The following is a 25,581-nucleotide window of genomic DNA, read 5'->3' as shown; positions in this document are numbered from 1 at the left end:
GTCTTGCATCTCTTAATAATGTGCTACCTTTCCAACATATTCTTGTTTTGTATTTGTAAATATTTTTGGATGGTTCTCCCTCTTCACCTAACTTCTCTTGTGCTGCAATACCAGATGTCTTCTAGCTGATTATCTTAAAAAGTTTCTTATTTCCTGAAATTAACAAAGATCTACAAGAAAGCAGCTTGTGTACAAATTACTGCTCTGTGAGGAACATGAGATAAAATTGAAAATAGAGAAGTAATTTTGCAATCCTAAATATAACAAATGACTTCTCTGTTAAAAAAAAGGCGGGGGGGGAAAGGAATTTATTATCTGATTTGCAAAAGTCTATTTGAGATCAGTACATTTCTAATTGAAGAGTATGCAAAGTTGCCCTTGAACATATTGTCACACATGTAATGGCTTTTCATCCTAAAGTCTGCCCTAATTTTACAGAACTGATTTTTTTTTTGTTTGTCTGTTTAGAGTCCTTTAAGTCTTAAGAGATTTACATATTGAGAAAATATAACTTAAAATCACTGCTTGATATTACTGTTACTATGATTTTCTCTTAGAAAGAGAAAACATAGAAGGGAAGTCGCACTAATAACTTTCCTCTCTCCCCCATAGATTGCCCTGGACACAAGCCAAACGACATGTCCTGGTGTTCTGGGAAGATGGACTTCTTCCTCAAGATTTAGATTTCTTTTGCTAGTTACATTTGCTTTCTGACCCCCTGCCTTCATATTGCTGAAGTCTAGACTCCACATATATCTTACTGTTTTTCTGAACTTAAAGGAATTAATAATCGCTTCAACTACATGGACATACTCCCAATTAGTCCTTGTTCTCATCTTAAAAACTGCGAAACTATTTCTCTGAAGCAGAATTCAAAGATAGTTCCATATTAAATGTATCACTTATAAAGTTTGTTTTAAAAAGTTTCAAATTCATGCTATACAAGCCAGAAATTATGATCTCTTATTTCACCTATCCCACTATCCTCACTGCTTACCCATTTCTTCTCTTCTCAGAAGAACATGGCTAGATATCTAGATATGGTACTGGTGTCTACAGTAAACTTTTGAAATAAGCAGAGCTGGGGCAGAGGGGAATCTTTGCTTTCTTGGACTGTTTCATAATCTGAGAGGACCTCTGAATTTCCCCTTTTGACTATAGTATGGGTTCAGTTCAACGTAGATACCAGACAATAGATGCACCAGAAACAAACATTAGATACTATCTTAAGTGTGGACACTTATTACTGTCCATGTTGTGCCAAATGATAGGCTAATTACTACCTAAAGTTATGAATAATCAAGAGTAGCAGGAGAAAAAAAGTCTCTTTCGGAAGTCTCACTCAGAAAGAGTGAGGTTCCAATTTGCAGGACTGTGTCCTGTAAATACAAATATATATTTTTTTTCATTTAAGTATGCGTGACCATGAGTTCTTACTCAGCTGTGGTAAATAATTACAACAGAAAGTAACTTTTAAGTAAGGGACAGAAGACAGTTTGGCTGGAAATCACTGTATAATTTAAAATGTTTTCATTGACTACATCCTCTTCATGCACATTTTAAACCTGTTTGTTCCTCAAATTATTTCTTCATTGTTTAGGACTTCTCATGACTCCACTAGAGCTTGAAAGAGATGAAAGCAGAACAAAGGTTCTTCAGTGCACATTTCAGACATGTGCATTGTTTCAGCTGAACATGTATTCCTTTTGCTAAAGCTTTCCAAAGTACTTTCTACTTTCTGTATCAGACATGTAATGACCTAAGGTGTGTAGGTGTGCGTACATAAATGTGTCATCAATAGAGTGATATAGCTTAACAGACAAAAATAACAGCTTAAAGAAAATATAATAAAAAAGAAATAGGAATAAAGTTTCCCATATCCCTATGCCCCTTTGTACTCTCAACAGACGTGAAGCAACTGCATTAATACAGCAAGCAATAGCTTGTAAAAGGATGCAAACCAGCTGAAACATTTGACAGACAGTGTTAAATACCAGAGGATTCATATCAACCACTTATTTGAAAAGGTGCTTTGATGTTGGCTATCTTTCATGTACCTCTTTCATGGCACATTAATAAGGAAAACTGAGATGGGGTAAATTAAGTCCCAAGGTCATATCTAGAGTTACAGCACTGTGGGTACCTGATGAAATACGGATTAATGCTGCATGAGCACTGAATAAATAAAACCACTTCTGTTAACCACTCAAACAAGTTTTACAAGTAGTTCTGAACTTTATTCGGCAGCTAGACTTCAGACATCTTAATCCCCCCACACTGCTTTGAAACCTAATTATCATAATGTGAACCCGAATGTTAGGTCCCTTTCAAACTGCGAGTGCTATGAAGCAGAAAAGTAATGGGAATTAAGCTAGTGTAACATTAGAAATGTAGAGGCATGGAACTTGAAAGTGGCATTTGTTAAAGCTGAGAGAGTATAATGTAGATATTCAACAACATAAAACACACATTTAAATTGAAAAGGATATTTAAAGCATGTGCAGACACCTATAAAATACAAGCGGACCTAAAATCCTGTAGAACAAACATTTCGAAATCAATTTCTTGCCACCATGGTCCAACTTCAAAAGGTATTAAACAGTCCCATTCTACCTTAGCAGAACATTCCTAAGTATTCGAAAGCAGACAATTTAAACATTAAAGAAAACCCAATGAGAACTTTACAAGACATTACAGACTTTCCCCTATTTGTCACAGTACAGAAGTGTTTGAACTTAAACAGCAGTAAATTATTAATTACTTTGCTTATAAAGTCTCAAGAGCAAGAAGAGATTTTGCTGAAAGTGGCAGAAAGGGATTTTGTATCAAGTTTAAAATGAAGTATAACAGAAATTAAACACCAAGCCACCTGAAAAACAATAACCAAAAAAATACACTTGCCTGGCCGCATTCCTTACTGCTTGTTGAAAACAATTAACAATTCGTTATATCTATCTAACTTTCTTCCAAATATGAGCTGAAATACTTTATTCTGCATGTGCATTAATGTAACAAGCAGGTAAGAGAAGTCAGACCACTAAGAATGTATTGTGACAATGAAAGCACTGAGGCTGAAAGAAAAACTGTGATCATTTTTCCAAATACGATGATTGAGCTGTTTGTGTTGTCCTGCTCTAGCCCAGTTCACCTGTCATTCAGATAGCTTTCATTTCCAAGATGCCTACAGCTGACAGCAAACAAACAAAAATAGTTGCAGTGATTGAAATATGGAATAAGATTCCTGAAATATTTTTCCAAGATTTTCATTTAATCCAAAAAGGCCAATGAAATCCTAAAAGTTCATCATCTGCCATGTTAATGCTGAACACACTGTTGTTTCATTTACATTTCTGGTCCTGTTAAAACAAATACGCTTGTCTAAAACAGAACATCTGCTTTGGTTATAATACAATGTATCTTTGGCAAGAATTCACAATAGAACTAACATAAATAATCAAGAATATTTATTGAACCTTGTAACAAAAACTGGCTTGTAACAAAAAACCTGAAGACTAGATACGACTGTCTCTGGGCTCTAGTCCAGTCCTAATCTAAGTCAATAAACATAGCTCTAAAAGGGAAACTACATTTTAAAAAAAGTCCTGCAGTTATTTAGATTGGATGTACGTATCTGAAATCATGTTGGTTACAAAAATAGTGAAAAGTATTTGCTTTAAATCAAAAACTGTCAAACTGAGTCCAGACAGGTTTTAACCTGCTCAAGCAGAGGGGTTGGACAAGATGATCTCCAGAGGTCCCTTCCAACCCCTACCATTCTGTGACACCGTGTATGTAAAGCCACACAAAAAATCATGCCATACGCCTCATTTGCTACTACTGCCTTCACTAATTTGTCTTCTCTTTGGAAAAATCAGTAAAACTATATGTACTTTGTACTAGCCATTGCTGAGGAATTTGTTATTTTAGTTGCTTGCTTTTCGTATCTTTATTAGCACTAAAAAAGACAAAGCAGATATCAAATAAAATATTGTAATAGTTGAGAGAAACTGAAATGAAGAATATTTTGGAAGTCTCTTTTGATACTGGTACAACTGACATTTTAAAGTAAGAATCAGTTTATTTGATTGTTGCCACACAACTAAAAAAAGGTGAAACGATGTTCTCATTTAAGTCTGTACTGAAGTACTTGCTAGAATTGGATACTGAAGCCAAGGAATAACTTCATGCACAATTTTGAAATTATTGTACAGAACCTTAGTAGTAAAGAGACTATTTCAGCATGTACTGCACATACATGCAATCACTGAAGTGTCCAGCTGGTTATTATCATTAAACTTCATTAGAGTGCACACCTGTCCAGATTATTTGTGCTTGCATCAAATGCACACACCTTCTTTCCAAAATTACAGACTCTGTTATTGTCTTATTTCCCTGGAAATGCATTATCCAAGTTCTATATGGTGAACTTGACATAGAAGTATGAACAGATTTTTTTTTTTTAATAATAATTTCTGATCCTATTTTCCGCTTCCAACAAAAAAATAATTAAGTAGCATCATGTTACAAGCTCTATTTGCCAAGAAAGCCGAAGTCTGTAGTACCTCTCTGTCAGCCACCTTTCTGAATGACAGCTTAAGAAGTTGATTGGGATTTTGGTTTTAAAGCACTATAAAACAATCCAGCCTCATCTGCCAAGCCGCCTTACATTTGGACTCCTTTAAGGAAAAACACTGTAAACGCAAATACAATTGGCAATTCTCTGAAACTTGCACACAGCAGTGAACTGAGTTCTGTTTTGCTGGGAAAAGATTTCCACCTTCATGCAGGTCAGCACATCGCTGTGAGAAGCTGAATGCCTGGGAAACGGTATCATGTTAGATGCAATCGACTCATTCTATTACAGTTTAAATACTGCAGGGTTTTTGTTTTCGCTCTGGGTTTTTTGTTTTGTTTGGTGGTGGTTTGTTTGGGGTTTTTCTACAGTTCAAACCCTGAATTGATTTGTAAACCCATTTTTTTAGTTACCGCTGCAATCTGCTGAAGCAGACCTCCTTAAAAATGAACTATTCCAACATTACTTAAATTGTTTCTTAGAGTTTTTAATTGAAAAAAAATTTATAAAGATAACTTGATCCAAAAGCATACCATGGGTTTCCACAGAACTGATGAGAGATCTGTATTCAGCCTATGTATAAACAAAGCCCTCATATTTTCTCCTATCATGAGAAAACAACATAATCAAGGGAAGACTTTGTACATGGAAACAGACACGTTTTTTGTAATCTGAGAGCACATGCTCTGGGGGACTTTTTTATTTAAAAACTATGATCAGCAGAACACTTTCCTCCAAGTCATCTTTCATAGTTCCCCTCAAGAGGTATAGCAGTTCTCAAAATGCATGCCTACTGTCACCTATTGCTCAAATGATAATTCTGTACCAATGGCTCCTCATTTAGCAAGTATCACTTACATTTTTTAACTCAGACTGACAAATTCCAGGCATTTCACTGGATTATCAGAAGTGGGAGGTGGATGTCTGGACTCATCATTCCTTCCTGTTACTAAGAAATACCAAGGATATCAAGGAGAAAGTTTTCTGGAGCTAAAAAGCGAACAAAGTACCTATCTTGCAGGATTCAGTGGTGTGGCTGGGAAACCCCAGCACTGGAGAATGTAATGTGATGCACATAAAACTAGTTTAGCAGAAAGGGCAACATGGGAACCCTGATCTTCAAGAAAGAAACTCAGTCAGGACTGTCAAAACGTGGAGAGAGATGCAAGAACTTATTGTTCAGCTTATTTGTAAACCCACAGATATAAACATACACACAACAGCAGCCTACAAAGTTGGACAGCATCAAAAATGTCACCTGCAGCATGCAGCACTAAAAAAAATTAGATTCTTCTGGTTTTCATTTTAATATGCAGTACCTCAGTGTTCTGCATACAAATTGTGAAGTAGGGAGCTTTTCATCATATATGAGCACAGCACAAGAAAACTGTTAACAATATAAAAATATACTGAAAGCAAAAATGGTTTTGATTATGCTAATTCTCACTTCCAGGAATTAATCTTGCAGGTTAAAAAACTGCATTTATATATTTTATCTACAAACATCACAACAAGTTTCAGAAGAAGCAAAAGTTTAAAAAATTATCTGTTGCTACTAGAAAAAGCAACCAACTCGATAACCTGACTTCTGCTTTACAGCATTTAACTAATTCCTATTTCACAAGGACTATTATCAGTTCTAAGAAATTGGTAGCTCTACTGGCCAGAAAAAAAAAATTGATACTTGTAATTATTTTGCAAGTTCTATAACCTTGAACAGGGAGAAAATATTAAAGCAAAAGAGGAAAACAGTGAGAAAATCATCTGCCATGGTATTATATAAATAACATTTTCTGTGTAAACTAAGTAGTCGTTTACATTTTGTAGCATATGATCAGTGAATAAATAAAATCACTATTACTCTTTCAGACATAGTGCTACTGTCAACGAATTTTTAAACTATATGAAGTGAAAAACAGTTACATTAAATATTGCCAAAAACCACGCAGTATGAAGTGTTTTCCATCCTCTACAGTCATTAAAAATCCACTGGTTTTGAGTTGGATTCAGGAAAGAGGATGCTTAATTTTTCAGCAGCTTGAACAGCTTCCTTCCTTTGCGAACAAGTTCAGAAAAATCCCCTAATAAGGAGATTTAAGATTCAGATCTTGCTGCAAGTTTACTTAGAAATCTTAGGAACAATGAACAAGTGCAACTGAATGCTAGCCTAAGTTAGCCGGAAAAATACATTTGTTGAACATTGGTGTAAGATAACTTCTTAATCTATGGAGAAAAGGCTCCATTAGATGTATATCGTAGTTTCAACAGAGAAAGGTCATAATTTTAAAAAATTTAGGTAACTTAATTCAGTATGTTAAGACAGTGAAAAGTAAATATTGCTGTTAAACTTCAGCACAACAGATAATCCAAGGTAAATCACCAAAAATGCTTTTTAAAAAAAAGGTATGATTTTAAAAAATAGAGCAGGGGAGAAAAAGTGATATAGTACAGTTTGCATTTAAACCAACAGCAGAAGAGTTTAGTTAGAATAAAACAAACTAATGGATAAAATTTTATGTTTAAAGAGGATAAATACTTTCACTACTTTGACAGGTATTAACAAAATATTTGTTTCCACATCATTTAATACCCATAGGATTAGCAAGCATTCCATACCACAGTCAGACAACATTATCTTTATCATTTGCGTTTAAACCTCATTTATCAAGAAATAAACACAAAATGCCAAACACAGGTCCCTGACTGTTTGAGCTGCTATTCTCACATACTTTGTTACAATGACAACAGCAATGGAGTGAACCTCGGGAAGAGAAAATACAATACTTCACTGAGTCTCTCTGACTGACTCAGGAGAACTGCTTTCAAGCTCCAAAGAGCCATTTCCTTTGCCTAGACGGATGGGTCAAGCTTGACTCAAAAAAGAAAGACAAGGCAATAAAAAGAAACACTTCCAAAAAATCACATTTAAAACCAACTATTAAGTTAAAATATGCTGAGTGTTATAGCAAACCAATCTTACCAGTAAACAACATCCAGTGGTGCAAAATATTTCTTCATAATTAAGTCAGCAAAGTATGCTTCTGTTTCTCTGCAGGCTGTGCCATTGCCAATCACTACAGTGCTACAGCTTTGCACAGGGGAAAAAGATGAACAATTATTATTATTCTTTTAGACTTTTTTATACATAGCACATATTCATACAATGCATCACAATGACCAATACATCTTCTTTTATATAATACAAGGTTTGGATTTAGTAAGAACGTATTCCTAGTGATATCACATTGTATTTAACAGGTTTTCAGTGTGACAGTTCAAGAGATGAGTTAAAATTTTCACTCACTTGTAAGGGAATCAAACAGTGGTAATATCTGCAGAAACCCCCAAAATGTTACTTCATATTTATAAGAGAAATGTAATGTTATTTACAGTCTTCAAACCCTTTCACCTCATATTTCCATCATCTGTTATGAGTCATGAAAAGGGCAGAAGCCCAAGCAATCAGAATCCTAATTCCTTAATGGGAATATCATAGTTTGCAACAGCTTGCAAGGTCATTGCCTCTGACTGCCACCACCACAGCCAGTCAGCCATCAAATCACCTTCTTCAAAGCCAATCGAATACTTAAAGATGAACTGGAATGTATGCTGCGGCAGTTCAGCAGCTGACCCAGTGGACCAGATGTCTGTCCACATGGGATCCCAAAACAGTTGGATACAATAACCCTTTAATCACGTTGCCCCTATTTGCAAGTCCGCCTGGAGATCCATCTGAGCAGGATTTCCTTTGCTTAATAAACTCTTCCAGACACTAAATGTGGCTTTTGGAACAGGGAAAGATCGATGAGTGGTTTGGGGGTTGCGGGGGGGTAGTAAGAGTGAGGCTAAACATAATCCTTAGCTGAAAGTTAATTTCTATTCCTAAAAATAAATGGATTGACAGAGCTTTATGGGGATACATTCACAGCATGCAGCCTTAGTCAGAGCCATGGCTTGATTTCATATGCTTCTAACATATACGTAGTGTAAAAGCATGAACATAGACTAGAAGAAAAATAAGCTCTGAACTACATAAAAAAAGAATAATTCCAGTTAAATCATTAGAGTTCTTATTCCACCCAAAAACAGGTATTTATATAGTGAAGATTTTCATTACGTTTGATAAGAAAGAGTAATAAACAGAACTTTCTAGCATACTTGTACTGTAGCAGAAGCCTCTTTATCTTCTCAGCTTCACGAAATCCTTGACCAGAATGCAAGTAAACAACATCAGTATGGAGTATCTGACCTAGAACAATGAAAGGCAAAGCCGTTGGATAAAAACCCACAACAATCCAAAAGCTATATCCTGCGAATTACTGAAGTTAATTTGATGATTCACAAAGAAAGCTTCTTCATAAGCCATCTTTCTTTTTTATTTTTGTATCCAAGTAGAATAAGTGTATGGTGGGCAGAGGACTAAAACGCTTTGGCTGCCAAAGCAAAATGAGTTGATACCTTTTCTAGTTCACTGGGGACATATCCACATAACAAGTAATGAGTATTTAGTCATATTAGGTAAATAAAGGGTATTATATTATCAAAGGGAAAAACAGCAATTCACTGCAAAAGATTTATTGCTCTAGTACACTTTTTACAGATCCAGTAGAGATCAAAAGTAGGAATGCAGTCTCAGAACTCCAATGCCAGCTCTTACCATCATTCCACCTATCACATTTGGAAATAACTCTGTATTAGCTGGTACTGGTAGCTTATGGTGCAACACAAGGCAATAACCATTTACCTTACCTTTATTGCCATTTTAACATGTGTTAAGAACATGTCTTTCCTTACACCCACCCTAGGTGGATATATTCTCAGACAAAAAGCAACAACAAAATAAAAGGAAAACAAACCATTTACACATGGGCCTAAAGAGGTATGCATCCCCTATTCAGACATGGATGAACTGGAAAGGCTCTGTTCTATATCTAAAAGCTGAACTAAAATGTTCTGCAATACAATGATTCTGACTTCTCACATTAACACACATACTAATAAACAAAAAGGGCTGATAAAGTGTCCAGGTGTCCAAGATATTATTAATGAAAAAAGCAAAGTTATAGAAAGTATTTAAATTCAAATTCTTTGTTAAACAATAAAAAAGCCAGGTGTTCTCTTTGCTGACCGAGCCACAATTATTTGCAGGCAGAAGGGATTTTAAATTCTATTTTAGGGAGGAGAAATAACACCAAAGGAGACACTGGAGTCCAGGTGCTAGCAACTTAACCTTAAGCCCCAAAAAAGTAATTTGCATGACAGAATTTTTGGAAAACACTAAAACCTTAAGGAAAAATAATAAATCAATAAAAAAGTAGGTTTTGAAACCATCCTTTCCTCTAAAATAATATATTTTTATCAGTCTGTTCAAAAATATTTGGAATTGAAACCTACTGGTTGGTGAAATAATTGCCAACTTGCAGCCATGTTTGTAGCCAGGATCTACTCCCATCAAAGTACGACCCCTCACAGGGCTGGTCAGAAGCAACTGCCGGAGATTTCTCCCAAACATCATCACAGACTCCTTCTCTGCATCAGATGTCAACTTTGATCTGAGAAGGGTAAAAGCAAAAAAACATTTTCCCTTCTATTAGCTTTTAAATGCACTTCTGACTTGTTCCAAAGTTTTAAGGCTTTTTCCAATCATGTTTTCATTATCTTTTATTAAATAGTACACTTCCAAACAAGTTTTTGCCACTTTTTAAAAAAGGATCAGCCATATAATCATCTCATTCTGCTTCTAAAAAAGTAAATCAAACAAAGAGTGTAACAGAAGCACCTATAAGAATGTACAAATACCAACTAACATTCAAACATCAACCTGCAATTTTGAGCGAAAACAGCTTCCCATCAAAGCTGATACCTAATTGCAAGGAAAAGTGGATTTAGAAAAGGCACAGGTCAACTTCATCACAACTTCCCAGTTCTGGAGAAAAATCACTACCCAGAAAAAAAAAAAAAAAAAAAAAAAAAAAGGATAACCATTTAGGCTGAGAGGTACCAGAGAGAAACTGGAAGGGCCTATCTAATTAATTGCTAACACACCATGACTCCTGAAACATCTGAAACATTTAATTTTGTCTACAAATTATGTTATGTGACAGTCATCACAGAAGTGTGTAGACTTGAGGTCTTTCTAGGAGCATATTCTGCCTCCCCAGAAGCAAGCCAGAAAGCTGATGGGGTCATGATGTTCAATACCTTTCTTTTCCATATTCTTCAACAGAAAGAAGTGACTTAGTGCACCAAGGATTGACTTTGGTGACTTCAAGCAAGAAGACTTACTGCAGAGTGTTAGGAGAAACTCAGTCTTGTTGAGTGAAGGTGTACAAGATGCATGTCATATTTGTCAGACGTGGCCAGTAATACAATGACTGATAAGGACAAGTATTTTTGTCATGATATGGCATCTTATATAAAAAAGCAAAACTGAAAAAGTAATGAGGACACAAATATTCATCACCTAGCTGGTTTTTTTTTTGCAGGCACTCACTGTCATTTTCAGTTGCATTACATTGTCAGTAACTACAATAATTAGGCAAGCGACAGCAGTCCACTATAGCCTTCATGTAACTTAAAGGGTAGTCAGTGACCTTATTCTCCTTTTCCTTTCACCAGTCACTGAAAAAAAGTAATATCTGGGTTTATTTTCATAGCAAGAATAGGGGAATGGCTGCACTAGTTCAGGTAAGTGGTTCCTCTGTCCCAGTATTCTGTCTCCAAATGTGGCTACAAGCAGCTGCCTAGGGAGCTGATACAGCAGCACTAGTATACCTGTCCTATAATCTTATAGCCTCCAACTATTTCCAACTCAGAGTATTTCCTGAGCTTGAGATGATTTCTCTCTTTAGTATCCCATAACAGATCTCTTGCCCAGCTATACAGTCTCCTACTGAACCCATGCACATTTCTTGCATCCACATAGTCTGTTGGCAGTGAGTTCTGCAGGGCCATGACAAACTATACAAATAGCTGCAACCTTTTGGTTGGAAGCTGATGCTTTTTAATTTTTAAGGCAGCCTTGGTCTTATACTGGAAAAGAGTAAATATTTATCCATAGAAATCCTGTGCTACTCTTCACATCTCTAAGTCCTCTCTTGTCCAAGCTGAAGTGTCATAACCTAGTCAATCCTTCACACAGAAGTTATTTCACTCCTTGTTGCCCTTCACTGGGCTTTTTCCCGTTCTAATGAACCCTTTTACTATTTCCCCCTGCCCTCTGCCCCCAAATGGCCAATAATATTCCAAATCCAAGCCAACTAAATCAATGATTCCCTGTTTTGCTTTTATTCCTTAACTAAATAATCTTATCCTCTGAGCACTTAAGATTTATGTGGGGCTACCTTCCACAGTGCCAAAGTGTCTTTCCTGAGTGTCAAGATAGCTCAGAGCTCAATATTCTATATAGAAAGAGAATTACTTCCCCTCGCAAGCATCATTTTACACTCATCTCCACTGAATTTCAGTTGCCCCTTCATTTCCTGATCATTCAGTCTTGCAGCATCCTTCTCCCATTCTTAAAAAAATTCACAAAACAACCTAATCCACAGAACAAGCTTCTTCAAGGAACAGTCCAGAAACAGAACAATTTGATGCCACTTGTGAAAGACCAGAAAAAACAATGCAAATACCTAAGCCTCACAGATACATGGATCTTCTACATACCCAGACAACAGATTCAGCCAGCCACACATGACAGAATTGAATTTAGAAGTGGCTTGTAAACAAAGGAAGGTTGAATGATCTTGGACTGGAGATTTTGAACAGAGACAGGCCAAATTCCAGCTTTCCATCTACCCCAGAGATACGGGATCCTTACTGCCCACAAGGCCAAGTCCTCCCACACTGCAAATTCATATCAGTCCACCTGTGAAGGAAGACTTGTGCAGGAATTAAAATTGCCCCTAAACACATGCTATTAGTTATGTGCACCTTATGGAAATCACGTTTAAAATTGGCATGGATATGCAGAAACTTTTATAGTAACAGGAAATGTTACTGGAAGTGCCAGGTGCATAGGGGGAACATAATGTATGTCCTTTCTATTACCTAATATCCTGCATTTTTTAATTTCAAATATAGACCTCTTTTTCCTCTCTAACTGTCTCTCACTCAACACTTGTATCAATGACACAATCTACTGTCCCAAGCACTGGCCCTTAATTTCAAGTTTGGGATAGTCATTTGATACTTGAACAAATATCAAACTACCTCAAACAATCTAGTATCTTTCCCTTTTTCAGTGCACTACTGGCTTCATCCAAATGGCAAGATGCCCAGCCTCATGTTTTTCCAATTTGTGACAATTCTCATTAATATAGCAGAGATCTAAGGCAGAGGTGGATAGCAGTCCTCCTCTCTAAGCACAAGAGGAATGGTTATTTTCTAAAGAAAAACAAAACCAAACCCTTCAGTTGCTACTTAATGAAAAAGTACCAGTCAAGTCAGAAACTCAAGCCCCTCCCTTGAACTCTACGAAGCACTCAGACTGTATATCACTAATAGATAAATTGTAATAAAAGCAAATAACCTAATCATGACCTACTAGCTTCTACATTCAGTGTTATAAGAGTCAGTTTTTAAATTGAGGTTTACAACTCCCCACTTCCATATACAGTCTGAGAGGCAATCCTTTCCATGGAAAAATATCTGCAAACTAGCTTCAGGTGTGAAACAAGATATACAGAGGAATGTTTGTGTCCCTGAAGTCAGAGGAGAGAAAGCAGTCACTTAGAGTAAGCATGGAAAATTAGGAAAGGATTATCCATTAAAAAAATATGTCAATGCCACATCACTTGCATCAAATCCTGATGGAATCATTCCATGCAGTACTGCAACAAAATAAAACGTATTTCAAAGAGCCAAAAGCAACACTGGACATTATTATACCAGATACAAGAAATGATGGTATCTGACAGAGTGGAAGAAAGGAAATTAAACAATAAATAAGGTAACTGTCTTGCTGGCAAGTTTCATTCTTCTGATCACTAGAAGCACCAGAAATTTCAATACACTCTTGGAAACTTTCTGTTCCAACATTTAATGATCATAAAAAGAAAAGAAAAAAAAGAACAGTGGGGGGTGGGTTGGAAATATTAATGCTAAAAGGAGGTATTGAATGCTTTAGCAGCCCTTTGCAAGAGTCCTAAAAATCAGCTTCTGGTGTGGGCGGAAAGAGAATAAAAGAAGGATAAGCGTTAAGTGGTCGTGGACCAGGAATACTACTGGCAGGTGCTTTGCATTCCTCTCTATAGGAGATGTTTCAGCTTTTCCTAACCAGACACCACCAACCATGCAAAACTATCACAGAGAGTAAAGCATAAGCAGACATCCACGCAGGAACACGCAGCAAGCTTTGTATTTTTTTGCATTTATGACTTGTGAACTACACCTAGAAAGTAGTAGGGAAGGAAGCTTTAGAGTGGTTTTTTTGTGGATTTTGTGGTCTTTTTTTTTTTTTTTGTTATTAATAAAGAGAACAGAAAACCTTCAGCAACCTACTGCTGCAGCAGCCCTCATAGTGTTATACACCACACAGAGGCCGCAACAGTCCTGTGGTAGGAATGATGCAAAACCACAATAAAAGAGCCTTGAAAAACCCTTATGTCAGTTTGCTTATTTATAATAAAACCAAACACCACTAAATGTAAGTCCTTCTTCTTTATTTTAGAAGAGTTTGATTGTAGAGAAGGCTAAGAATGACAACTACTTTCCCACTCACGTTACAGAAGCCAACAGCTAGACTCACCATCATGAGATGTTCATCATTTTGGCCAAACAATAGACACAGTGCCTCCCATAAAGTAGCTACATGTTCTGTGGTCACAAAACAAACAAGTGAACTCAACACTTTCAAAAATTCTGAAATCCACAGAAGCAAAAAACAGGCTCACTAATCAAATGAGCTGAAGCAATCTTGCTTGCAAAGCAATGAGTAAGCACAACATACAGTAGTGAAGAAACCCAAAAGCCATTAGGAGTATCTGCTGTTCAAAACTTCAGCCGACAGTTCTTTTCAGAGGGGAAGAACATAGAACATCCAGCCAATAATGGTCATGAAAAGAAGTGCCAGGACCAGGAAAACAACTCAAATTTGAACAGAAACATAAAAGCACAGCCAGGCAGGTACAGAAGAGCTACATTTCAGAACATGATTGCTGATTTTAGGTACAGAATAACCAACACATGCCATTTCGATACAAGTCATTTCAACAGTTCTGGTTCAAGAAGCAGGGCCTCCTCGATAAACTCCATTTGAACTACCTCAAAACAGGTATTGAAATTTAGGTCACACATCAGAAAGCCTTGCCAGAATCAAACATGTTATGCTTTGGGGAGCTTGTCTTGTATTCAAGAGAAGAATCACACCATCGGTACTGTTAGCCATTAGAAGATAACTCTTTTAGAGTGTAGACTTTTTGACATATTAAATAATTTCTATTATGTGGTAAACTCCTATACTACATTATGAAAATACCCTATTTAATGAATGTTACTTTGATACTAAGTTTTAAATTTCCTTTACATTTAGAACATTACAGACCTTATGACATCATTACTACAGTATCACCAGAAATGTGTTTACTGACTTCTCTAGAGTCATCACAACAGCCACAAAATGCCGTCAGACTGACACTATGACTAATTCATTCACCACAAAGTGCAGATGACAAGCATGAAGGACGCTTCCAACCACAACAATTACTTTGCTGGCTTCTTTCAGACAGGTAAAAGAGAGGGAATCAGAAAAATGTCACTGACAGTACTATTGCTGTGACATGAAGAGATGCTGGGAAAATTCAGTGACATAATGGTTTATGCTAATACAGAGATAAAAATGCAACAATTATGGTAATGTAAATCTAAACTGTACTTTATTAGACAGATGTACAAGAAGCAAATATGTAAACATGTACAACATCTTCACAGAAATATAATTTCTCTACTGTAGCCTAAATTGGATAGGGTCACAAAATAAATCTACAGAACCAAGACTACATAGTTTGTTTTTTCTGTAGGCACAGAGCATTAAAAACAAGCTGATATTTTCAAATTGATACAAGATATTCTAATAAAAGGTGAAGAGGGAATTTTTAAGAAATTGGTAGTATGAAAATAGACATTCATTCTGGGCTTACCTGAATTCTCTGCAGAGGAGAGGATATATAAGACGTTTATATGCATCCTCTACTGAATTCCGTAGTATTCTCATTAATTCTGGTTTTAAAAATTGTTTTGGTCTCCATCTGCAAAAGATTAGAAAAAGAAAAATACCAAAAAATATTTTAAGAACATGTGCAAAAACTCAGATGATGGAATTTTCAAACAAGGATTTCTACATTGAGTGTGATGTCCTATAAACTGCAGAATTACTAGAATAATTAGGCATTGAAATCATAGCTTCAAATATGAATAAAATGAGAAGGTGCTTATGGTTCTGCTATGAGACAAGGGACAAGGCCTATCTTTTCCCTTTTTTTATTAGGTATTAGAATGTAATCATATTTTATGCTTTAAAGAAAATATAAAAAAATGTTACTCTTCACTTGGAGAAGTCAAAGCTTAGCACAACTGAATGAAGAATTTGGTTCCATATTACCATTAGGGTTGCATTATTTGTTATTCCTTGATACATAAAAAAAAATTACTAAACATGATCTGTGAGTGTCACTGCAGAGCTACTGCTGTAAGGCAACTGTGTCCAGACAGAAATTCAAGAGCTAAACTAATACCAATTAATGAAAGTCAATTCAAATTTCATTTGGATTACATTGAGTATCTCTATTCAAACCCAATGAAATCTATCAATTTTGCAGCACTCCTGGGGCTGGGGGTGGGTGCGGGAGGAAGAAGAAAGAGGAGCAAACAACAACCAGTTTGCAAATTATCTTTCTCTTTTACTTGTTGCTGATATATTTCAAGTGTAAATAATATTCTAGCAAAAGGGAAAACAAAATAAACAACACCAAACAAAAAAAGACTATTTCTCAACACTTTTTAAGCCAAATTCTTTGGAGCATTCCCAAGGAGACCATGCACAGTGATCATAGCCGCAATGGTAATTACTTCAAATTTTGTCTTAAAATTACATCTCAGTTTCAAAGCTTTCCACCAGGACATAGATCCCAGATATTAATTCCATTGGTCATTTTGTTTTGGGCAATGTTACTGGCCGGGGGAAGAAAAAAAAGTCCTTGAAAAAGCACAACTGACTCACTGAGATTGTCCACCCAATGAGAAGGGAAGAATACTGAGGAGATGCAGCCAGATATATTACACTCAAACAGAAATAAAGACTATGTGCATTTCCTATGACAGACCACCTGTTTGTTATTTCTTTTTAAAATACAGATCGCATTCAGAGATTTTTTTCATTTAGTGTATTTTTTTACATGCCTGGGTCCCTATCTGCAAAGTGAGATACGTACATATTTCTTAGTGCGTCTGGTTAAGTTTTGTAAGGTTTTTTTCTTTGATTGGTTGAGGGGGTTTTTTTGGTTGGTTTTTTTTTTTTTTTTTGCTGTTGTTGGGTTGTTTTGGGTTGGTTTTGGGTTTTGTTGTTGGTTTGTTTCGTTGTTTTGTTTGTTTGTTTGTTTTTTGAAACAACATGACAGATTTATGGCCATTTGATACTGTGTCTAGGTGCAGGCCCAGGCAAAAATAAGACTGAATTTTACTTTTGACTTTGTTTATTTGCACTCACTCAGAAATACTGAGAATCCTAAATTGCTTCTAGCCAGACAGCTTTTCAGTTGTTTAAGGGGATCTACAATTTCCTGAAACAGCTTTTCTAAGTGTCTGTGCATATAATAGCTGAGAAATGTGTGATCGAGTCAACACTGCATTAACACTGACAGACATGGGAGCAGAATTAAGCTTACCATTTAGTTTTACAACATCCAGAGTTGTGAGTACTTAGCCACATGACCTCATCGCTTCACTAACAGTTTTTGCAAATAGTTCTATTATACTTATTTGTAACTAGAGACTCTTTCCATACCTATATAGAACTGGCAAAGTCTTTAAAACCTCTTATTGCTATCTAATTCTATAAAAATGAAGTTTTTACAGGTGGCAAGTATAACTACACTCCCCCAAAAAGTACCCTCAGCACAAATAAGAATGAATTTGGAAACTTGGCACTGTTTGCCCCTCTCTTCCATCTATTAAAGCTAGTTAGCAAACCTTTTCTCTGTAAATAGGTTATCACAGCAGATATTTTTATCATCTGCCTATATATAAGCAAAAATTAATAAGGCAAGATTCAATTAGAAATTGCTATAAATGCAAAAATATCCAAACAGTAAGTTCAAACATAGCAAATACTGCATTTTAATCATTCCAAGACTTCATAAGGAAAGACAAAAATCCACTTTACTGTGAAAAACAAAGCAAAAGCATGTGTGTATATTTTTAAAGATCATCGCAGCCTAGTTAGGCTTACCTCTAAGAACAGATTTTTCTTGATTATTTAATCAAAAGCTGACTTTGGAAGCCCTTTAATTGAAGCTTTATTTAGAAAAGCTGCACATAAATAATATCATCTTACTCTGCTCATCAGCTCTCCACGTGCGTGTGCTCACAACAGGGACCACGATAAGCATAAACGGCTTAGACTACTGATAAACCTCAGAGGGTGAAACCATACATCAACAGAATTAACACAGCCCGTGTTAAGAACCACTTGTATTAATTAATGACTGTTCCAGGAAGAACACTGTTAGGCCTTTAGACCTGAAGCACAAAAATCAGAGCTTGCTTTTCCTCCAAAACATTATATGGAACTGGTACCAAGGTGGTAGCCACAGACAAAGCATGCCTTTCAGGCCCGCGCCATGGACTTTACACAGGATCTGAGAATTTTGTCTGGAAACTGAAAAAAAGATTGTCAAACATTCAACTTCATTTTTCAAGGCTGCAATTCCACTTTGAAACAGAATCTCACCCTTCCCAAGGAACAACTCCGTGTTGTCTTTACACTCGAAGCTAGCTAAGCAACCCCTATCCGGCTGTTTCTCATTGATCCTTTTTCTGTGTTCCACTTGACAGCTAAGTCTTTGGAACCAGTGCAATTCTAGTGTTAATGGAGCTAGGTTCACCTGTGTCAAACCACAGAGATGCCATCTTCTGGGGAAAAATACAATCCATAGGGCTATGCATAAGGATATTCCTGAGTTTTCAGCACAAACCTGAATTTCAAGGAACTATAGATGCTTCTACAGGCTAATAAATATTCTGAACTTGCAAAGAAAATAGTCATCTTAAACAGCATCTACGTGGAGCACAATGCAATAATGAACTCCAGTATTCCAAACCCACTTCCTATTGCAGCGGCATTTAATGCTAAAAAATTTGCCTCAAAAGAACACATAAAGGCCAGCCAAACTCTGTAGCAAGGTGGCATTTCTGGTTCTGCTACTAATTTTGTATGTGACCTTCAGTGAATCAGTTAATATCTTTGCAAAGTTTTGAAATCCTTGCCTCAAACAAAAGTTCTTAACCTTCTGCTCTCACCAGTAAATCAATGCAATGAAAATAATGCAACTCCCACCCTTGGACAGTCATGTCCGAGCTTGCAGGGTACGATACACAATTAGTATTTTTCAATTTGATAACACAGTTGTGAAACTAATGAGGAAGAGCAGAATCTGTTCTAGATGTTAATGCACCAAGATCTACTAAAGTAAGTCCTTCTGAAGTTTTCTGATGGTGGAGAAATTGTTCTTAAATAGTAAAAAGCCATAAGCATATATAGCCTCATGAATGCTAAGTATTAATATGTAGTTCCGTTTCCAAGGTCAACATTCTTTTTATCTCGGGATGACTCACGAAAGTGTAATCAACCAAAAATATCTCAATTTACATCCCACTTTCATTTGTGTAGCAGTGACAAGCTGTTCCATTATGTGTCCCTCACAGTGCTTCCAAATTCTGTCATAGTCGCACTAAAAGCAAGACTGACAAATGTGTTCCACCTACAGAATATACATCTTGGGGGAAGGACAGAAATTCCGTTACAGGTATTAAAATTGGAATGAAACCTAGGTGTGTCTATGAATCCTGATACTTTCCGGAAAAAGAAAAAGTTACTTACTATTAGTCCTAGATCATACTGTGTTATCTGGCCAAACAGTATTTTAACTCTTTCACAGGCTTCTGTGTGGGATAGAACTAAAATTTCTGTTTAATTAATTGTTAAATTAATTTAGAAGGACCATTTTCTTGTACTCGGTATGGAAGAAAAATACATGCTGATTGTATACAATCTTATACATTAAAAAAGTGCATCTTTTCCTATCTTTGTTCCTCCTTGTGGTTATTCAATTTTAGGATGCAAAGGTAGGATTTTCTAAGACATCCTCAGAACCATGCCCAATATCTCAAACTACTGAGAAAAAGAAACCTGTCTTTTATACATGCAAGGAAGATGCACAGTTTGGATCACAATATTCTCCAACAGAGGACATCAAAGTGCAGTTTCCAGGAAAAAGACCAACAGATATTGCACAAACCGACATATATTTAACCTAAACTTTTGCAAAAAAAACACCTCAAAGTTGTGTAACAATTTTCTCACTACAGGCTTAAAAAAAAATTGTAAAGAGCAAATCAGTAAGAAATAAGAAAATCACCCAAAATTTTTAAAAATTCAGTCGCTGGAAGAATGGTGCCAGAACTCCCCAAATACAGCCAAAGGCATGAGCTTTTCAGCATAATGCTACACCAGTTAGAAATACAGAATAAGAATTATCCACTTGCTAATTTCATTTAATCTCATAAGTATTCATTTAAACTGTTCTCTTAATGTAAGGAGACATGTGAGGTACATTTCAGTATGCAGCTGTCTATAAAAAAAAAAAAAAAGACTTCTGTAAGAATATGTATCTATGCAGACCTTTCATTGACACACCACCAACAGAATTCATTCTTCACCCCGTCAGGAATGTTGACCTTCACTGTCAGGATCTTCAGATTTTCCCCTCGGTTAATGGCCAGAATCTGAGTGCAAACATAAATGACAGAGACAGATGACACACAAAATATCCAAAAGAGAAACTTATCAACATTTGTGTATGCGCTTGCTTGACATTCTGTAGCAAATCATGATGGTGGTACAGTAAGTCAGTTCACAAAGTACTAGAACATACAGATAAAATCCACAATTTAAACACAGATTAAATTGTGCTGTGGCATAACAAATCATACATTTTTCCTGGAGTCTGCAATCTCAAAATCCAGCTTATCTTAAACACACTTATAATACAAGTCAGCATTAATTTAGCTGGTTGAATAATCTTGTTTAATAACCCTAATTAAAACTCAGGAAATGAATTGAAAAGTGATTCCAATCTGAACTGGAGATCAGAAAGGGAAAAAGTTTGACCTAAGCTTCAGGCTTCATTTTTCTTTCTAAGGTCAATCCAAATTTAAAATTAATTATGAATCAGAACTTGTGACACAAAGGTAATCAGCCTAATTTGAAAGAGGATAAATTTGGGTTATTCACACTCAGTTCATAAATAGGTGAAAATATTGTAGATACACTCTTTACGTTAATATTAATACTCCAGCCTGAAAACTTATGCACATATTTCTGGCAGTCTTGTGTACACAACTTCATATTCATGATCTAAAGCTAAATCTGGTTGCACACGTGCTATCTTCACAGAGTTTTATTTTAAATGGAATTCTGTGCTCTACGTTTAAACCCAGGATCACAATACGAGTGGTGGATCCTGGAGGCTACTGCTCGGTATCTACTAGCCTAACCTCTCCATGGAGATGATCAGTGTTCACCTGAAGCAATCCTTATAGTATTTATTAAGAAAACTCACAGGCCAAGAGATTTTAGAAATAGAACAACAGTTAGAAGCAGCTACAAATAAAAACCACATGGTTTTAGATTTCATTTTCCCTTCAAAAATACTTTGAAGTGCAAAAAAATTTAAAAAAAATCTGCCAGAAGTTGACATTCCTGTATGACTACACATGTTGCTGTATGTAGCAGGCCCTGAGCACTGTCACAACAGAGCATTCTGTGTCAATCATAAACTTTAATTCAATCACTAGCTAACTCAGACATGTCACATATGTTAAATACAATGGTTTAAAATGACTCCAGGACATAGTACCAATTTATATTCCTCAGCCTTACTGCTCCTGTGACATACCAGGCCTGACATATCATTGAACAACAAAGCTAATAATAAAGATTGTATGTGAAATATTATAGCATCTGGTACCTTGACTGCCAAAGCAAATGTTTTCATGTAGAGATTAGAAAGACATAATTTAACAAATCAAATGCTTTCATGTTTATTCTGATTTTATTTTTTTAAAAAAGAGAATGAGTTAAATGTCAAGCTAAAATGAAATCAAAATGATGCTCATGACAGAGAATGCATCTGATAGAATTATAATTCAGCAAGCTGTTAGCAGGGTCAGTATTTGCATCACATCTTGTTTCCTGGCACTCTGTCCACAGAATGTGTCAGTCACCTGAACTTAAACCAGCCGTGTTGCAGTCACCAGTGTTTTTTACATTTTTATTCTTAAATAATATGCCTATTCTGTTCTAAATGACATGCATTCAGAGAATAATTATCATCCAGAAAATGCTCAACTGAGAAAGTAATTACTGAATTTCTCCCCATAAGATCATAAAGGTGGGTTTGTTTGTTTTGGTTTTGTGGTTTGTTTTTTTTTTAAGTAACAGGTTCAAATACAGCTATTCTAGACACAATAGCTCTGGAGAAAGACTTTTCATGCAAGACTGGAACAGATCAGGGGAATGGTTAATAAAAACAACACATATTAAGAGAAAGCAAGAACAATAATTTGATCTAGTCAAAAGATTTATCAAACCTTATCCTGTTCATCAGAAACACACAACATCCTTCACAATGCACAGCTCTCCTCTATGTTCCAGATTTACTCAGACTAACTGAATAAGTTCTGTATATTTTGCCAAGGACCTTAACTTCCAATTCCTTTTTAAGTACGAGATTGAAAATAGAGCACTTGCCTCAAATATTACACTTTATTCATTAATTCTTTTCCTCCCACTAATTCAGTCATCTCCAAATAGAGGAAAGCAACCCAAAGGCATACACAAACACTGAATTGTTTACAATTAGCCAAAAATTCAAATAAACTCTTGAAAGATTTTATTTTCCTTAGTTATGACCTTGTTGGTGTAGCTACCCAATTACATCCTAAGAGTTCAGTCAGGTTCTCCTTGCTGCCAGAAGAAACCTCCCAACAGCAAACTGTTCCAGCTGGAAACACCCATAGGTGTATTTGATCATGTCAAAATCTGCAGACAGGTTTTTTTAAACAAATAAGGTTGTTTTTTTTTTCCTCCTTTCAGGTTCAGTACTAACTTTCAGTCAACCAACCCCAGTCCACACCAGTGCTCATTATTTCATAGCATGCCTCAACACCCAAAATGACAATGGCACGGAAAGTAACCCAGAACTACAGCATGTACAACAGCTGCAGAACCGCACAACTAAGCTGCGGCTTACCACGCACCAGTTTACCTCATTGTAATATATGCTGCAAGGCATGCTCATGGCTACAAATGCTTTGGTCATAAAGACACAGCTTATTCTTGTGTAAGTAACATGCTAGTCTACTGTCCATTCCTTTTACTTACACGTAAGCCAGAGCAGAGTTAGGGTTGTACACAGACCTTGAAGATTACTTAGCACTTCCATACTCAGGTGATGACTAGCTTCAGCACAGTATTTTATGGAATCCTTTATTTGCAACTCTGATAAGAGGTGATTTAAAGCCAACTTCTACTTTTGCCTCTAGCTAAACGCATTGAGAACACTTGTCTGTGCACAGTCACGAAAGCAGTAGAGAAGGTCGTCAAAAGAGTGAATTTTGCAGGTGTTCTTCAAACACAGCTATTTAACCTGCAGTCCTGGGGATCAGTAAATTTTATAAATACCTCTGAGTTTCAGGCTTCCCTACATCTTTTTTTAGGTATACACTTATTTTAAAAATCCTGAACCAAACGAGAGAATTTCTTCACTTGAAGACATCTACAACTCTCCCAAAGAACATTCAAGAACACATTTTTAACCAGCTTTTTGAATGCAGAAAAGTAGTATTTCTTCAAAATCTTTGGTGAAGACAAAACTAAAGAATTTTAGGTATTAAAAGGGATGGTTATAACCCAAGAAAATAAAAGGGAGAAAAAAAAATGGTAACTTCCATCAGCAGGATAGTAAGTTCAGGTAATAAAGAAATGGAAGGTTAAGAGAAAGACTTTCAAAAGTACAAATCCAGGGTTTACACTTAAGTAAGAAATGCCAGATAAAGAAAGCACTTTTTCTTTCCTTATTTCATCATCAAAACACAAAAGGAAGACAAAGAAGGGAAATGGATAACTAACAAAAAATCAACAGAAACAAGATGTTACATTACTTTTACAAACCAGGGAACTCTGCAAACCACATGTCAGAGATGATCATAAAATGCATTTTTCTCTTGACTAGTACAAAAGAGCCCTGATATACCTCGGGCTCTGAAATCTCAGTGATGCACAAACAGCTCAGACTTTTAAGATTCATAATAGACAAAAATTAAATTTGTCAGAACAGTCAACAGCAGTAATATAAGATGAAAAACAACACATAAGAGTGCAAAAACATCCCGTGACCACAGGACTACCAGCCGTAAGACCAATGGCTATTACTTCACTGGAAAGCCAGAATGGGAAAAAAAAGAGGCCTTAAGGCTAGTGACAGACACAAGGAGGAATAAACCAAAACAGACTGACTTAATCTTACCAAACAGACAAACTAAGGACGCACCCTAGATAAGGAACAGTACGGTCACATGGTAGACGGCTGAACAGGTTTGGGAAATCTCATTCCTAGCCCTGGCTCTACCTAAGCAACTATTTTCACTATGTAAAACGGGAAAAAAGGATGCCTCGGACAAGTAAATCATACCAGGAAACACTTGTACACCCAATACATGTTGCATATCTCAGTATTCACCACTCTCAATGCAGGAAAAATTAAACAGTCTTTGACAGCCAAAGTATTAATTCAACAGTAAAGCACCCAAACAAAAAACCCATACAGCACAACAATCTCCTGATGAATCTACAAATCTTTGTGATATGTCACCACAGTAGTCTTAGCTTGCTCTAGGGACTTTTCCAGACTGTCTAGAAGCACATTTTCACCAAATAGTTACTGATATAAATACAATAAACATTCATACTTATCACAAAGACAACAACTACAGGTACCTCTTCAAATATCTACAGACGACCTGTCTATTAAAATCACATGTAGTAATACAGTCTTTCACCTAACACCATCCATATGGGGGGGGGGGGTGGTGTTAAAATTAGCCCATACATGCTGTGAAATATTTTTTGTAATAAATTATTTTCAAGACATGCAAGAGAATACTTTATTAATTCAAAACCTCACACTTTTAAAATAGCAAGCAGAGAGAAAATAAGAACATATCATAGATATAAAAGTAAAAGAATTCTGCTGTAGAATAAGACAGCCTTCTAAACGAAAAGGTCATTTCCGGCTGGAAGCAGCTAAAGGGTCTTTTCTGTGTGCTTTTTTTGTTTTTGTTTGGGTTGTTTGGGTTTTGGGGTTGGTTGGGTTTTTTTAAGCTAGGAAATTATGACCAAAGACAATTCACTTGGTGGTTAGTAATGAATCAGGGCAAAGGTCCTGACAGTTGCATTCATGCATCACACTTCCGCCTTTGACCTTCAGTAACAGGGGCAGCCTAGCTATCAAGTCGTCAGCTTCACATCACCTAGTAAGTTTGCTTTGTCCCTCAATTCTTTTTCTAGTCATATAGGTCTAGGCTTGGTGCTTCGGATAACCAAAGACGCTTCACAGAAGGGAATACTGATGACTTGCAAAACAAACCCATTTTTGTGGTGGTGCATGGTACGTTCCCCTGAGCCTGTTTTGATTGTTCAACTTTTACATGAAGTTGCTGCTGACAAGAGCTAC

The 25,581-nt window shown here is 36.2% G+C and overlaps 1 protein-coding gene across 4 annotated transcripts in view; it reads right to left on the bottom strand.

The window, feature by feature from the left end:
- The window catches only part of SRBD1 (S1 RNA binding domain 1), a 132,357-nt gene that overhangs the window by 88,535 nt on the left and 18,241 nt on the right, over window positions 1-25,581 (bottom strand). For all 4 annotated transcript variants that reach the window (XM_064446072.1, XM_064446076.1, XM_064446074.1 and 1 more), the window contains exons 12-16: window positions 20,469-20,572; window positions 15,712-15,819; window positions 9,968-10,125; window positions 8,732-8,822; window positions 7,554-7,661 (exon numbers count right to left, since the gene is read on the bottom strand). In XM_064446072.1, the coding sequence (XP_064302142.1) occupies window positions 7,554-7,661; window positions 8,732-8,822; window positions 9,968-10,125; window positions 15,712-15,819; window positions 20,469-20,572 (569 nt within the window). The remainder of the gene's footprint in view (window positions 1-7,553; window positions 7,662-8,731; window positions 8,823-9,967; window positions 10,126-15,711; window positions 15,820-20,468; window positions 20,573-25,581) is intronic.

The sequence above is a fragment of the Phalacrocorax carbo genome, chromosome 3 (assembly GCF_963921805.1).
Source record: "Phalacrocorax carbo chromosome 3, bPhaCar2.1, whole genome shotgun sequence".
In the NCBI taxonomy this organism is placed as follows: Eukaryota; Metazoa; Chordata; class Aves; order Suliformes; family Phalacrocoracidae; genus Phalacrocorax; species Phalacrocorax carbo.
This window is presented reverse-complemented; position numbering and strand designations above follow the sequence as displayed.